Raw genomic sequence first — 17,654 nt, 5'->3', positions numbered from 1 at the left:
AGGTTGCTAGCCCAAACACTTAACACACTCATACTGAGTGTAAATTGAGATTTTGGTACTACTGGGAAGTATTGGAAGGTGCCATTCATTGGCGGATGCAATAGGGCTGAATTGCGGGATTCAGAAAGTTAGAGAAAACAAGGCTTTGAGAAGTCAGTTGGTAGTAAGAGCTTGGAGGGTTCAAGTACATGGGGTAGACTAAACTTGGAGGGTCTTTTGTTATTCATGTACTCCAACTTTATTCTCTAGTGGATCGATTTCGATTTGGAGGATCGCGGAGAGGTTTTTTGTCAAGTTCTTTGGTTTCTTCTTCGATAACATGTCTCTGTGTTATCTTTGTGTTTGCATCTCTTTTCCCTATCCTTTAAGCTTTTACTTTATTGTTAATAATGGATGAATATGGCTTAGGGTAGTGTTATCGGTTCATTGCGCTCATTTACTCTTGTTCCGTAGTAAGTCTAAGTTAGAGTAAAAACAATCTAGCTGTAATTTTCAAGCTTGCCAAATGAATTTTTAATCTTGAAAACACAAGAAAACTTTTATTTTTATGCTTGAAAACATGTTTTTGAAAATAAAAAACAGAAACAATTGCCAAACATGACCTTAGTGTTCTACGAAATGAAAAAACAATTTTACAGTTATCTTTCAAAAGTGATATTAAAAAAAGACTAATAAGATCTTATTCTTTATGTAATTGTTTATTCTCATCCATAAATTTTTTTGTAATACCCAATCAAATTTTGGGATAATTAAATAAAAGCATAAATTTACATAATTTGTACTTGGTGTATATCTAACTATTAAAATTATTGGGTAACCTATGTATTTGATCTCTATTATTTACATAGTATTTCAATTTGTTCCCTGAACTTTCAATTGTGCCAATTTGGTTCATAATCTTTCAATGGCGTGTAAATTTAGTTTCTGCTGTTATCTCTTGGATGGAAATTGCTAACATGGCAAACGACCAAAATAAATATAAAAAAAATAGTTTATTGCCACATCAATAGAAACTAATTTTTTTATTTTGGCCATTTGCCACGTCTTCAATTTTCATCCAAGAGACAATGGTAGTGGCTAAATTGACATGATACTGAAAGGTTATAGACCAAATTGATACAATTGAAAGGTTAGAGACTATATTGAAATATGGTGTAAAGAATATGAACCAAATACATAATTTACTCAAAAATGTTTTAGTCATAAGTCATTGTCAAGAAACCTGATTTGGGTGGAGGATTGGCTTTACTGTGGAAGGATGATATTAGGATGGATTTGATCAATTTCACTGATAATCATTTGCTTGCAAAAGTGAAGGAGGAAGACGGATTTGAGTGGTGTTTGACATGCTTTTATGGATGGCCGGAAGCATAGCAAAAACATAAGTCTTGGGAATTACTAAACCATCTCAAGTCTTTTTGGAAGGTCCTTGGCTATGTATAGGAGATTTTAATGCTTTTCTCCAGTCCTCTAAAAAGCTTAGTAAACAGCCAGCCTAAGCAAGCCAAGTTGAAGATTTCCGGGCTGCAATGGAGGAATGTCAGTTGGAGGATTTGGGTTTTAAGGGATATCCTTATACTTGGAATAATAAAAAGCCATGGGAGGCAAACACAAAAATCCGGTTAGATAGAGCTGTTGCAATGAAGGAATGGAGAGAAAAGTTTCAGCTGAGTTTAGTGGTGCATTTGGCTCCTCATGCATCGGACCACTTGCCAATTGTTCTTCACACACAAAAATTTGAGAAGCATAGAATACAAGGAAGGAAAGGGTTTAAGTTTGAGGAATCATGGCTGCTTTGGGAGGAATGTGAGGCTATTGTCAAAGAAGCATGGAATGTGGAACATAATGGAGGGCGTGGGTTGGCACTTATTAAGCAAAGAATTCAGAGTTGTGGTGACCAATTAAGAGCTTAGGGAATTTCTAAGGCCAGACCGAATAGTGAAGATATCAAACAGCTTCAAAAAAGATTGGAAAACTTGAATACAAAGGTGACCACGGAGGCTTCAAAGGTAGAATTCTCGGAGGTGAGCAAGGAGTTGGATGATTTATTGTTGAAATAGGAGATTTTTTGGGCACAAAGATTTAGAATTTCTTGGCTTAAGCATGGAGATAAGAATACAAAATTTTTCACTCTAAAGTAACACAACAAAGAAGGAGAAATTATATACAGGGTGTAAAAAATTCTGATGGAGATTGAGTGGAGAAGGAGGAAGATATTTCTCAGGTGGCAATAAATTATTTTGAAAACTTGTTTAATGTAGGTACTTGTACTTAGGTTGATGATTTTCTTAACATGGTGGGGCATAGGGTGACCCCAGACATGCAACAAACATTGTCCAGTGATTTTACTACTGGTGAAATCAAGATAGTGGTGTTCCAAATAGGACCAACAAAGGTGCCCGGACCTAATGGTATGAATGTTTTTTTCTACCAAAAGTTTTGGCATATAGTGGGGGATAATGTAGTTAATGTAGTATTAGATTATTTAAATTTTGGTGTTATGGGGCTTGATATAATCCACACTAATATTGTACTATTACCTAAAATTAAATCTCCTGAGAGAATGCTTGATTTTAGGCCAATTAGTTTGTGCAATGTAATTTATAAAATTATTTCCAAAGTGCTGGCTAACAAGTTGAAACCGATTTTGCCATCTATTATATCTTTTACACAGAGTGCTTTTGTGCCAAGGAGGCTTATTATTGACAATGTACTGGTGGCTTATGAAGTTTTGCATTCTATGCATTCTCGGAAAAAAGGAAAAAAATGATCATTGGCATTGAAGCTTGATATCAGTAAAGCATATGATCGTGTTGAGTGGACTCTTTTGCAAGGCATAATGAATAAATTGGGCTTTCTAGACAAATGGATTCAGTGGGTGATGGGGTGTGTAACCACTCCCTCCTTTTCCATTCTTATTAATGGAAAAGCATATGTCAACATCTGTCCATCTAGAGGAATCAAGCAAGGGGATCCCCTTTCTTCATATCAATTCTTATTATGTGCAGAAGGATTCACTTCATTATTAGGAAAGGCAGAGTTCGATGGTCGTATCAAGGGAGCTTCTCTATGTCAAAGGGTGCCTAGAATATCAAATCTAATGTTTGCTGATGATTCCATAATTTTTTGTAGAGCCATTGGTGGAGAGGTTGGGATGATTAATGAAGTTTTGCAAACCTATGCTAATGCTTCTGGCCAATGCTTCAATATGGAGAAATCTTCGGTCTATGTCAACAGTAACACTCAAGAAGGACAAAAAGCAGAGATTGTGTCAATGTTAGGGGTGAAGGTGGTGGACATATTTGAATCGTATTTGGGGCTGCCTACTCTGGTGGGAAGGACAAAGTATCAAACTTTTTCCTATCTAAAGGATAGATTTTGGAAAAAATTACAAGGGTGGAAGGGCATGATGTTATCAAGAGCAGGCAAGGAAGTATTAGTAAAGGTAGTTATACAAGCAATTCTTACATATACTATGGGGGTATTCTAGTTGCCGATTAAATTGTGTGAAGAATTGAATGCTTTGTGTGCTCAATTTGGTAGGGACAAGTGGGAACTGAAAGAAAGGTTCATTGGAAGAATTGGGGTAGCTTAACTCAACCAAAGGCTGATGGAGGGATGGGATTTCGGGATTTGAAGTTGTTTAATCATGCAATGCTAGCTAAACAAGGTTGGAGATTAATGCATGATCAAAATTCTCTTTTCTTTAAATGATTTAAAGCTAGATACTTTCCAAGATGCCACTTCTTGGATGTAGCTGTGTCTCCCAATAGTTCCTTTGTATGGAGAAGTATTATGTCTGCCATGTCAATCTTGAGAAGTGGATCTTGTTGGCATGTGGGAAATGGTGAATCCATAAAAGTTTTGTTGAATAAATAGATTCCTAATTATCCATCAAACAAGATATTGCATCCGGTACATGAGGGTGAGGAGGATTGGAGGGTTTCAGATCTTATTGATTCGGAATTACATGGCTAGAGGTGAGATATCATCATGGAAAGATTTAATAGAGAGGATGCGAAGGCAATTTGTAAAATTCCCCTTAGCCATAGGCGTGTGACATATGTTGTGGTGTGGCTACATAATAGGGAGGGAGTTTACACAATCAAGTCTGGCTATCATGTGGCTAGAAAGGTGCTTAGGGAGTGGGCTAAATGCTCGACAAGTTCAGGGCAACAAATATGGAAGAAGCTGTGAAGGGTATGGGTGCCTAACAAAATGAAAGTTTTTGCTTGGAGAGCCTGTCATGAGATATTGCCAACCCGAGTAAATTTGTCCAAAAGAAAGATCATTATGGAGAATACATGCCATTGTTGTCCGAGAGCTCCAGAAATGATTATTCATGCCATTTGGGAATGTCCAGCAGCCCAAGATGTGTGGGTTGGTAGTTCCACCAGTAATGATTTTATGTAGCTATTTGAGGCATTGATGAACAGGTTTGGAAGCAGCTGGGATGGAAATTTTTATTGTTCAAGCTTGGACTGTGTGGAACCAAAGAAACATGATGGTGCACGGCGGACAGATGAAGGATCCACGTTGGTTGAACAGGCGAGCAACAGATTACCTGGAAGAATACAAGAAGGCACAAAAACATCTAGTTGTTTCAAACACAACACCAAGCAGACAAAAATGGCAGCCTCCACCAACGAATATGTTTAAGTTGAATTTTGATGCAACTGTGTTCATGGATCAGCAGTGTTTAGGGATTGGAGCAATAATTTGAAATGCACAGGGGGAAGTGATGGCTGGGATGTCGTTAAAGGAGCCCTATGTGAGAAATAGTGAAGAGGTAGAAGCTTTGGCATGTCGAAAAGCAATGATTTTTGCCATGGAAACTGGATTTTTAGAGCTTGTAATTGAAGGTGATATTGTCACAGTGATGAGAGCTGTCTCGGGTCTTGCCATAACTCCTTACTTGTACACATTTATGAGGATATTTGTGCTTACCTTAATGGGATTCAACATGTTTCTATTAGTTGTATTAAGAGAGGGGGGAATATGGTAGCACATTCATTAGCTAGGTATGCAAAAAAATATTAGTGATGAAGTTTATTGGGTAAAGGATTCACCACCACCTGCAGTGCAGGCTTTATACCAAGATTCTTTACATATTATTGAATGAATGAATGCCTTGTTTTCAAAAAAGGTAGCTATAAATTAAGCAAGAGAAAATTTTTCTTTGATTTAGAATAAAATAAATATAGATTTTTTTTTAAAGAAAAATAAATATCGATTAGGTGGTCTCCACTCTCCATTGTCAAATTAAGTTAGAATCTTTTGTCCATCTTTATAACTCACATTATATTAAAAGTTTTACGTGTTATCTTAAGCCTTCGTGTTGAATAGTTTTTTTTTTTTTTTGGATACAAGATAGAAATTCTACTCTAACCTAATCTAAGTGTAAATGTGTATGAAACTCCATCCTGGAGACTTGAACTCCGGCTCTTGCTGCCCCACACCCCACAATCACTTATACTTATAGAGTGAGCATCACACCAAGAGTATGCGGTGGTAAATAGTTTTGTTTCTTAAAAAAACAAAAGTGTTGAATAATTTTGTGCTCCAATTATTTGATCATTAATCATATACATTAATGTAAGCTTTTGGTATGGTATAATACATTATTATTATTATTATTAGGCGTAAATGCACTTTTAGTCCCTACATTTTGACTTTTTCTATTTTGGTTCCTATATTTTATTTTTACCACTTTTAGTCCCTAAACCAATTAATGCGTGACATTTAAGTCATTTCCGTCACCCAACTAACGGGGAAAGCTGATGTGGCTGATGAAGACAATAAAATAATTATTTTTTTTACACATGGCCCCACCCACTTCGACCCATGGCTTTCCCGCCCCACACGTGTATGTCACTCACCAACCAATCTGGTGCACAGGTAAAGAAAAATCCCAAATTAGACTTTAATCCCTAAATCAGCTCTCTACCTCTGTCGTACAGCCTCTCTCTTAAACCACCATTATCATCAATCTCCCTCATATGTATTACTTCTCTCTCTCTCTCTCATTTTTCTTTACATTCCTTCTTAGCGTGGTCTTGTTTTGTTCTCTTTCTTTGGGTTGAGATGCTCTCTATCTTTCTCAACTCTCTCTTTCTTCATCATTTTCTCATCTACCCTCTCAGCCCTCTCTCACTTTTATTCTCATCGACATGATAATCTTTAGGTGGATTTGGGTATTTTCTTCATTGTTTTTTGGGTATTTTTTGTGATTTTTGGCGGTGGAGATCGGCAAGTGGGCGTGGGTCAGGTGGAGATCGACGAGTGGGTTTGTGACTGATGTGGGCATGGGTTAGGTGGTGTAGTAGTGGCAGCGGTAGCGTGGGTTTCTTGCGGTGGTGGGTTTGGCGTGGGTTTCTTGCAATGGTGGGTCTGGTTTTGATTTTGGATTTTGATTTTGATTTTAGATTTGCATTTTGCATTTTGCTATGGATTTTGGCTGGATTTGGATTTTGGATTTGGATTCTGCATTTTGCTATGGATTTAGGTTGGATTTTGATTTTTTGGCTAGATTTTGCTATGGATTTTGATCAGCGGAGGTGGGTGGTGTGACTAAGCAGCTAGACGGTGGGGGTGGGTAAAAAAAAATCATTATTTATTGTCTTCGTCAGCCACATCAGCTTTCCCCATTAGTTGAGTGACGGAAAGGACTTAAATGTTACGCGTTAATTGGTTTAGGGACTAAAAGTGGTAAAAATAAAATGTAGGGACCAAAATAGAAAAAGTCAAAATGTAGGGACTAAAAGTGCATTTACGCCTTATTATTATTATTATTATTATTAATATTATTATTATTATTATCATCATTATTATTATTAACTAATGTATAATCCATGCATATGCATAGTACAATTAAAAAAAATAATAATCACACACATATATGAGTTCAAATTATACATAATTTAAGAGTTACAACATTTTTAAGCTTTAGATACATATACATGAGCTTTTACTCTCTCTTTCTGTTTTTTTTTTTTGGATATACTCATGAGTTTACTTTTTTTTTTGGTTTTCGGGTTTTTTAATAGTTTATTTATATTAAACTCTTCGTTTTTTGCATAATATTAACTCATTTAGAAAAACAAATTAACAAAAACTTCAATAGGACAAATGACGCAAAATTAAACAATTAGAATCCAATTTAGAATTTAATTGAATTTTCTCTCAACTTTGACTTTTAATACATAAATAAAAGAGCTACAAAATAAATATATTACAACACAACATATTAATGTCTATGAGATTATGAATATTTTGTTTTCTCATAATATGCTTTGTCTTTGTTTTGCTTTTTTTTTTATTAAAGATTTTAATATAATTGTATGTTCTCTTTGATTAAGGGTTTTATTTTTCTCATTGAAAGGAAGATTTAAGAAAAAAAGAATCTTTACCTATCGAATTATCAAAAATAAATAAATAAATAAAAAGAATCTTTATTATTTCGACTTGTATCCTGTAGATAATTGAAAATATAAATAAGATTCGAGACCACCTTTATGATTTGTTTTTTATATAAAAAAAAAGGCGTAAATGCACTTTTAGTCCTTACATTTTGGGACTTTTTCTATTTTGGTCCCTACATTTTATTTTTACCACTTTTAGTCCCTAAACCAATTAACGCGTGACATTTAAGTCTTTACCGTTACCCAACTAATAGAAAATGCTGATGTAGCTAACGACACAGTAAAATAATAATTAAAAAATCTATTTTGGCATTAAAAAATTGCCACGTTTGATTTTAAATTAATTTTAATTAAATAAAAAAATTAGAAACAAAAATTGAACATGAACATGAACATCAACAACAACAAATCTAGAATCAAGAACATGAACATCAAACCTAGAATCAAGAACATGAACATCAACAACAACAACAACAAAATAGATCAGACCGAACCACACCCAAACCAACAACAACAAACCCAAACCGATCAAACCAACAACAACAACAAACCCTGCAATCGCAACCAACGAACCCAGCACCCACCAACAAGCTCCCTTCCACCGAGACGGAACCAGACCGAGATTCCTATTGAAAAAGCTATGCCGCTCTCTCTCTCTCTTCACTTCACTTTGCTTTCTTCGATCCCAAACACAAGAGATTTGACCACAACAACAGTAAGAATAGCCCAAACAGAGTATCGACTAAGGTCTTTGACCGGTTCTTTCAAGAAAATCAGCAACGAAATGAGAGTCAAAGCCAGACCCATTTTCGCTGAGAACACAATCTTTCTCGGGTCGGTCCGACCCATCTTCCAAGCTTTGTAACCCACATCTTTCACTGTTCTCCATAGCCTCGAAACTCTATCCTTAAGCAAACCAAACGACCAACACTTACTTCTTCTTCTTCTTCTTCATAGGGTTCTAGAGGATTGAACCCACCTAGGTCTGAGTACCCCTTTGTTGATAGCAACCTCTCTCTCTTCTCTGTAAAAGTGTATCTGAAAGAATCCAATTTGCCCGCCATTTCAGCAAATCACAGTTTGTGAAAAGAAACTTGAAAATTAGAGACCAATCATGTATAGTTGTAAAGAAAAGTTGGGTTTTTTTTTTGCTTTTTGTTAAAGACGATATTTGAGAACTTTGATTTGGACACGAAATTCGAGAGCACATGTTTTTTTTTTAGAAACAGAGCACAAGATTAATTTTGTTTTTAATTTTTTTTTATTTAATTAAAATTAATTTAAATGCTGACGTGGCAATTTTTTAATGTCAAAATATTTTTTTAATTATTATTTTACTATGCCGTTAGCCACGTTAGCATTTTCTATTAGTTTGGAGATGGTAAGGACTTAAATGTCACACGTTAATTGGTTTAGGGACTAAAAGTGGTAAAAATAAAATGTAGGGACCAAAATAGAAAAAACCCTAAAATGTAGGGACTAAAAGTGCATTTACGCCAAAAAAAAAAAGTGATGATGCCTTGCCCTTTTTAGGAAATGAAGATATGTGTTTAACTTAAATTTTCTCTCTCTTAAAAAGGAAAAAAGTATAGTCCATTTACAAAAAAAAATGTCCAAAATCTTTATTAGTTTCTACTTGTATTCTATAGATAATTGAAAACATAAATAAGATTCGAGACCACCTTTATGATATTTTTTATATATATAAAAAAGTGATGATGCCTTGCATTTTTTGGGAATGAAGATATGTGTTTAACTTAAATTCCCTCTCTCTCAAAAAGGAAAAAAGTACAGTCCATTTACAAAAAAAAAAAAAAAAAAAAGTCCAATGAGTGGGAAGCTGGCTTGTTAATATGATTTTTTTTCCCCAAAAAAAAGAAAAGAAAAGAAAAGATTTCTTTTCTTGGCTAAATAAAAGGGGAGGGGTACCAACAGTACTAGTGACCACTAAGTAGTGCCAATTAGATATGACCATATATATTTGGGTTTTTTTTTTTTTTTTTAAATGTGAAAGTATAGAAAAAAAAAAAAAACTAATTCATTATTACTTTTCCAAACACAATGAATGAATACAAATTCCACATAAAAAAATAGAATAAATTATTGAAGGGAAAATAATAGTAAATCTTTTTTTGGAATAGTAATCTCTCTTTCTCTCTCTAATATAATTGGGTTGTGTTTTCAGGAACAATGACAAATAGCAAATAGCTAGGCTTATCTTCTTCCCACAGCCACTGAAATCGGCTTTGAATAACCTAAAGCGTTATACTTGATTGAACAAATATAATTAACAAGTGTTTAGGCATTTTAAAGTGACCGTGAGGTCATCATCAGCTGCTTGTGAAGAACATTAAAATTATTAAATAGCCAGGAAAAAGGGGGACTCAAAAATTTAATCTTTACTTTAACAAGATCATGCCCCCAAAAAAAAAGAAAAAAAAGAAAAAAAGGTGCCTAAATTATCAGACAAAGCAAACCTACAGTTGCATAGTCCCATTTTCTTTAAGGTCATAGTCATAGACTCAGTGCTCCAGGAAATGCATAAAAATTAAAAGGAAGCATCTATCACAAAATAATAACATGTAGATAAAGATAAAGTGACACTGATAATATAAAATATAACAAGAGAATATTAAATTTTTTCAAATTGTTCAATGAGTGGAAGCATGATTTCTCATGTCAACGAGAATATATATTTACATATGCAATCACGTGTAGAAATTAGAAGTTTAGCTTAACTTTAATACTTTTGAAAAAGGAATCTCCTTTTGTTTTAATGATAGACTGTCACATTACTCACTGGTGGAGATTATCACCGTGCATTCTTGATACGGTGGTCACTTTACAAGTATAAATGCTTATGGGGTATGGGGGGTTCGGGTCGGGGTTCAAGTCTCTAGGTGGGAGCTTCACACACATATACACTTAGATTAGGCTAGAGTAAAAATTCTATCTTGTACTAATAAATAAATAAATAAAATGTGGAGATTAAAACTCACTACTACTTGGTATTGTATATTTAAAATAAAATGATATGTCTAGTTTAAAAAGTATTAGATTTAAGCTAAACCCATAAATTAGTGATAACATGAGGAAGGAAAGAAAATAAATAAAATTCTATTGTGGTGGGCCAAAACTGCCGCAAAAGCCCAAAAAAACTACCGCTAAAGGACCATTTGGCCTATTGCAGCGAGGGCTATTGCAACGGTTCTACTCGCTAGCCTTGCGCTGCCACAATAGCTCTATTGCAGCGGTAACAAAAAATGCTTTTATAAATGCACCATTTAGTGGCATTTTTGGCTTTTTGCGATGGGCAGAAAACTGCTGCCATATGGGGTCAAAATTCGTGTCAATTGACTTTTAGCGGCAGGTTATGTCTACCGCTATTGGTGTCCACCTCTAGCGGTGAGCAAAAGGCGTCGCTATAGGGAACTAATTAAAATGGACTCATTTCACTTTTAGCGGCGGGGAGAAACGCTGCTATATGTATAAACCTTTTACTAGCGGGGCAAAAATGCCGCCATAGAGCTTCATTTAAATCATAATATATGCACCTTCAGCGGCGCTTTTTGATTGCCGCTATAGGTTTTTTTTTTTTTTTTTTCAACAGGTTTTAAAACCACTATTTTCTTTTTACGGACATGTTACAAAAAACCTGTAATAGTTTTAGCTCTACTAACACAATACCACAAATGCAACTAATTAACAACACCACAAATGTGTCCAAACTAACGTAATATTAATATATAAATATATTATCAAATACATATAACATTGCCTATAACCATTATCAAAGTTCCAAAGTATTTAAACAATCCTTCAACACTTTTGCAAGAAGATGCTCTTGGTACACTTTTGCAAGAAGAACCAGTAGTCCCAACTCCACGCTTGCTGGTAATAGTATACTTAGTAGTGGTCACTCGTTCTGGCTTAACATTGGGGGGTATGGTTGAAGGCGGTGGGGGCAAAGGTGGTGGTGGCCCACCAGCTTCCTCAGAACCACCTATTTTCTCCATCTAGGCTAGGGTCCTGCATGCCAAATTTGTAAGAAAATAATAATCGGGAAAAAAAATGCAAATATGTTATGCCAATAATAAGAATTTAAGCAAATGGTCAAAAGTTCAAAAAAAACAATCTCAAAATGTATATCAAAAAATTTTGACTTTGACTACTTTAATATGCTCTTTCAGTAAAAAAAAAAAGTGCAAGAACTCAATTAAGAGCATTATTATTCTAACATACACTAAGAACAACCAAAAAAGTAATCAGATTTTAGATTTGAAAAGACAAAACAACTTATAGAACCTGGTCCAACATAGTTGATTTCTCCAAAGAATGAGGTTTAGAACAACAGTATAGTTTTTTTAAGAAAAAAATTAATCCAAGAATTACACTTAAGTAACAAATATCTACAACCTTGCCAAAAACTGGCAAAACCTGCTCCAAGCACTCTGCTTGAAACAACTACAAAAGTAGCCAATGCAAATCCAAAGAACAAATTCAAACAGATGAGATATAACAATTAAAATTATTTTAAGCCCAAAAGAGCACCAGGATGTCAAATAATGTATGCAAGGTAGAGAGTGAGGTGGCTAATATGGACAAGCTCCCAATAAAACTTCTGAGCTATGTCTCTACAAGATAGAAGATAATCCATTTTGTATAATGAAAGAAAAAATAAGAGAAAATAAAATCACAAACTTATAGAAAATGGCACATAATGGTGCCTCAGAAAGCATAACTACATATGCGGTTAAAGACAATAAAAAGAACACTAACAAAAGATATGTATAATGAACTGTTTTGCTTCATTATCTAGATATCGAGCAAGTCATATGACTTTATCAGAGAGTTTCTTTTTCTCAGATGCATCCATTGACATCACCTAATATAGACAATGACATTTATTATAATTATGCTATCTAAAGTGTTACAACCAAGTTTTATATGTAGATATTGATATCACCTATTGTAAACAATAGAGTTTTATATACATGCTTTACTTACATATTTCCTAAACCAGCTGCAGAATTTCTCCATGTGCTGCTTTTGAATAACATCATCGGTTACATGAAAAGGAAAATCATCCTTGATCTTCGCTATGTGTACACTATGTAGACAAACGTGTTAGTGTTAAGTTAGAATATTGTACTTGAATGCTTTGAAAGGATACGCAATAACATATTACTTACTCGCGAAATGAGGTGATTTCTTCACAATTGAATAGCACATAATGATGTGCTTGGATCCATGAATTTGAATCTAGTGTAATGCTCATCACCGCAGCCATGGATTCCTCAGCATTCCTTACTGGCCGATTGAATGCAATTTAAACAAATTTAAAAGAGCTTGAGCAAAATGCTAAGCATTCCTCTGCTATATACCCTTATGCAGTGGAGCCTTCTAGATAAGTTTTATTATGCACGTAAGACTTAAATCTTGACAAGTACCTATTGGAAAACCCAAGATCAACAACGGGAAATTGGTGTGAAAAACAATTAATTAGATATAAAAAGTTACTATACATGTTACCTCTCTATGAGATACATCCAACGATAATGAACTGGGCTAGCAACTTTGGCTTCGCTAGCTAAATGCATGATAAGATGTACCATCACTATAAAGAAAGAGTGAGGTAATATCATTTCCAACTCACACAATGTCATTGCAATTCTCTTCTCAAGAGCCCCAAGTTCATCCACATTCAGTACTTTGGAACATAATCTCCCTAAAGAAACAAGATAAGCCAATTAAAGGCCTACACACTTCAGAGGGAAATGATCCACGTATTGCTATTAGAAAAAGTTGTTACATTAAGATGTGATTATCATGACTCTTCATCCCACTAATCTTGCGTTCTTTGAGTTTAACGCAATGTGAGATGTTTGAAGAATATCCATCTGGCACTCTTACATCTTTCAAAACTTGCAGAAAACCATTCTTTTCACTAGCATTCATATGATAGCAGGCATGTGGCATATTTGTCTTATCATTCCCAACCTTTTCCAAATGAAGTTCACTTCTTATACCCATATCCTGTAAGTCTTGACGTGCCTTCAAGTAATCCTTTGTTTTGCCATCCAAGTTCAACAATGTGCCGATTATATTATCGACTACATTATTTTCAATATGCATCACGTCAAGATTGTGACACAACACATAGTCCTCCCAATAAGGCAAGGTGAAAAATATACTTCTCTTTTTCCACATAGTTAAGGCTTCCTCTTCTCTTTTTCTTTTATTGGGCAAATTAACTGTTTTCTTCCCAAACAAAATAACTGTAACATTATTTCCCCTCACTGTAATAAGAGCTGATCTCTTATCAACATGCCCATCAAATGATTATTTTTGCTTATGGAATTTATGATCACTATCCAAGAATCGTCTATGTCCAATGTAGCTAAATTTCCTTCCATATCTTAATCAACGAGACTGACTATCATTTTTACAAGGGGGATATGCAGGAGCACCTTTGGTACTCCAACCTGAGATATCACCATATGTAGGAAAATCATTTATGGTCCACAATAATGCAGCATGCATTTGGAATGATTTTTTGGAAGACACATCAAACATTTTTACTTCAATATCCCATAACTCCTTCAGTTCTTCTACTACCGTAAGTACACATCTATATCATTCCCGGGCGAGGTCGGACCGGGAATCAATAATGATAGCATGAAAGAATACCTTTTCATGCACATCCATGGAGGGAGATTGTATGGGATCAAAATGATAGGCCATGTACTATGAGTACTACTAATATTTCCATACGGGTTGAATCCATCGGCTACTAATCCAAGCCTCACATCACGAGGCTCGGATGAGAACTCTATGTACTTAGAGTCAAATGATTTACAAGCTTCAAAATCAGCAGGATGCATTAGTAACTCGTCATTCACATGACCATTGGCATGCCACTTCATATGATTGGCTATTTCATGATATATAAATAGTCGTTGCAATCTTAGCTTTAAGGGGAACCACAGTAGGATCTTTGCAGGTTTCTTCTTCTTCTTTTTTCTGGGAGGAAGCATTAGTACTTTGTTGACCTTTATACTCATTACTTTCCCATCTTGAATGGTTACAATTCGGAAAAGCTTCAAGATTGGCATTCTCATTCCAATATAAAATACAATCTTTAGGACAAGCATGAATCTTCTCATAGCTCAAGCCCAATAAAATACATTCTTTAGCCTCATAACAATCTTTTGGCAACTTAGCAATTGAAGGAAGAAAATCAAGCAAAAATTGCAATAATATGGTAAATGATTTGTTGGTCCAACCATTAAGACACTTCATGTCATACAAATGCATAATGGATGACAGTTTGCTAAAATGCTTACAACCTTCATAACAAGGTTGATTAGCATCTTCAAGCAATTTTATAAACCGAAGTGCATCTTCAATTGGACCTTTTGTAGGACCTTCTGTGGGTTGTTGCACAGTAGGGACTTCTTCCATTGGCCTAGATATCATATCTCGTATAGGGAACATGTCATGCAACTTGTCACGAAGATCCACATACTCTATCGGGTTTTCTTGGACATGACTATTAGGAATTTCAGAAGAAGTCTGTGCAAATGATGATATCCCATTAAAAACCCAAGGGTTATAACCTTTAAAAATCCCTTTTGACACTAAGTGAACCTGTACAACATCTATAGGCCACGAATTTTTATGCACACATTTTCTACACGGACATGAAATCATTCCATCCAAGTGTGCATGGTTAGATGCAAAATTCAGAAATTGTTGGACTCCATCTAAATATTCTCGCAACCTTCTATTCGTAAGTTTCAACCAACTCCTATCCATTGCTATAAAGTGGTTTACAAGAAATACCTATAATGTGATTTCATGAAAGCACAAAACAAGAGTTAACACAGATTTCATTTACACAATTTCACTTTAATTTAAGAAACAAATCTTCTTTAATCATTCACTTTCAGCTATGTTCCTAACAAAACAATGAATTTAAACACATAGAGAAGTTATCAATACATTTGGTAACTATAACATCATTACTAGCAATAGACTAAAATGAATTAATCAAATAAAAACAGCTCAACAAAAATCATCCAATCTTACACAGAACAGTTAACACTCCTAATATCAAATAAAACTACCTTATTACTCCATGCAAGCCACCTACTTGCCCTAATTCAACAACACACCACAACCACACAGAGAGAGAGAGAGAGAGAGAGAGAGAGAGAGAGAGAGAGAGAGAGAGAGAGAGAGAGAGAGAGAGAGAGAGAGTACCTTAATTATTTCACCAACTTCAATTACTTTGCCAGCAGTTAATTGTATCTATGCGAGATCAACGGTCCAAATGCTGCAAAGTGTCAACAACAGGATTGGACTAGTAATATTAGAAGGTAGAGTATCACAAATCTGTAAGATAATCCACTTCATATATTAAGTTACTACTAATTACAGTATGAAAGTTTGGACTAGCAATATAGTGATTTGGAAAGGATATGATCATTGTATAAAGAAGGGGATCTTTGTCATGGTTCACCATGTTAATAATGAATTATAGTAATTCTAATCACAGCACATAGTAATTCTAGCAATCACCTTCTTCTAATAGCCATCAGCCAAATTACTTAATACTACTAAATTATATATATATATATATATATATTGTACACATGACTAAGTAATCATGTAAGACAGCTTTCTTTGATCTCACCCTAATGATGATTAACAAATTGCCAATGAGATACACCATTTCCTTGTGCACAAAGGGGGCGGGGGGAAGCTTAGAGAAGAGAGCAATGGAGAAGTGCACAACCATGGACAAGGAAGCCAACAAATTGAGAGAAAATTAGCATATGGCAGTGCCTAAAGAAGATGACAACCTAACAGAAAATTTGTCTATAACTGCTCATAGAGTTGTGTTGAAAACACTACAAATGGTTCTTCAAAACTCATTTAAAAAGTCACAAGGTGGTGACACATGAGGCTTAGATTGAAGCATGTATAGAAAGCCAAAGCAACAAACAAGCAATCCAAAAAGAGATACCCAAACTCGAAAAATGGATGTAGACAAATCTAATGCTTCTAAAGGAACCAAAAACAACAGTTTTAATACTCACAAAAATTCAATAGTAATAAAAAGAAACCAAGATCTTTCAAAAAAAAAATAATATTATACTAGAATATTAGTTGTTTAGACTTACCTTTGCATCAAAGTTATCATCAAGAAGAATATTAGCTGCCTTGATGTCACGGTGTATGATCTTAGGCTGACTTGAAGAACATTTAGCTCCAAAGGAGAGTGAAACTATAACCAGAAAATATTGTTATTGTTTGTAATGCAAAGATGGAACATAAAGGAAACTCACAGTCCTCATGCAGATATGCCAACTAGAAAATATTGTTGTTGTTTATATAATTGGGATTAAAACTTAGTTTAATTGAGTTGTATCATTGGATGAAGATATATTGCTTGGTCATTAATTATAGGTGTTGTAATATAAGTAGTGCTAACAGCCTTATTTAGTTTCTAAATAAAATCCCACCATACATGGTAGATCAAATGACTTTAGCCATATATGTTACTGCCTCATGATCTATCTCAATATATATTTCTCCTCAAAAGTTTACAGATATCCAAGAAATTCTAACTTAATTATGATGCTAAATCATAATTATCAATGATAGAACTCAATTAAACTAAGTTTTAATCCCAACTCACAGTCCTAACTATCCTATCAGTCTATCACTGCAGTTATAATACTATCTTCAATCACTTAGTGCATATATAACTTACCAATGAATTAGAGATAACAATTTCAATTTTTGGTGCATAGTCGAAATCTCACACTAGCTTGCTGAACTGAACCTCAAAATCCAATACCCAAAAAAAAAAAAAAAAAAAAAAAACCAAAACACAATAATCCAATACCAATTCAAATGATTTCTGAGCTCCACTACAAACATACGTATCACACAGAGTAGTCACAATCATTGTGCATTTGGTAATTTATTAACTTTGTACATAATTGGTAGCAAGTAATTGCTCTTAACTTTGTTTGATAATTTATTCCATTACTAAACATTACAAACCCAACAATTTAACAAATGCTATTTTTAGGTTGGTTTAATTTCAACAAAAAAAATATATATATATATATATATATATATATATATATATATATAAAGTAGATTGCAGAAAGAAATAAATATATTTTTCAAAGTAAAAAGAGAGTGGGAGAGAGATAC

The 17,654-nt window shown here is 34.4% G+C and overlaps 1 protein-coding gene across 1 annotated transcript; it reads left to right on the top strand.

Annotated features, from left to right (window-relative positions):
• The first annotated feature begins 1,529 nt into the window (after positions 1-1,529).
• On the top strand, positions 1,530-1,913 carry LOC142625207 (uncharacterized). Its single transcript, XM_075798900.1, has one exon. It carries the CDS (start codon positions 1,530-1,532, stop codon positions 1,911-1,913), a length of 384 nt encoding a protein of 127 aa, XP_075655015.1.
• The last annotated feature ends 15,741 nt before the right edge of the window (positions 1,914-17,654 follow it).

Source organism: Castanea sativa, chromosome 2, assembly GCF_040712315.1.
Source record: "Castanea sativa cultivar Marrone di Chiusa Pesio chromosome 2, ASM4071231v1".
Taxonomy (NCBI): domain Eukaryota; kingdom Viridiplantae; phylum Streptophyta; class Magnoliopsida; order Fagales; family Fagaceae; genus Castanea; species Castanea sativa.
Note: the sequence above shows the minus strand (reverse complement) of the source record. Positions and strands in the feature narration are given on the sequence as shown.

Excerpts from the sequence above, each read along its gene's own strand:
- LOC142625207 (XM_075798900.1), top strand. The coding sequence starts at position 1,530 with ATGGAGGAATGTCAGTTGGAGGATTTGGGTTTTAAGGGATATCCTTAT.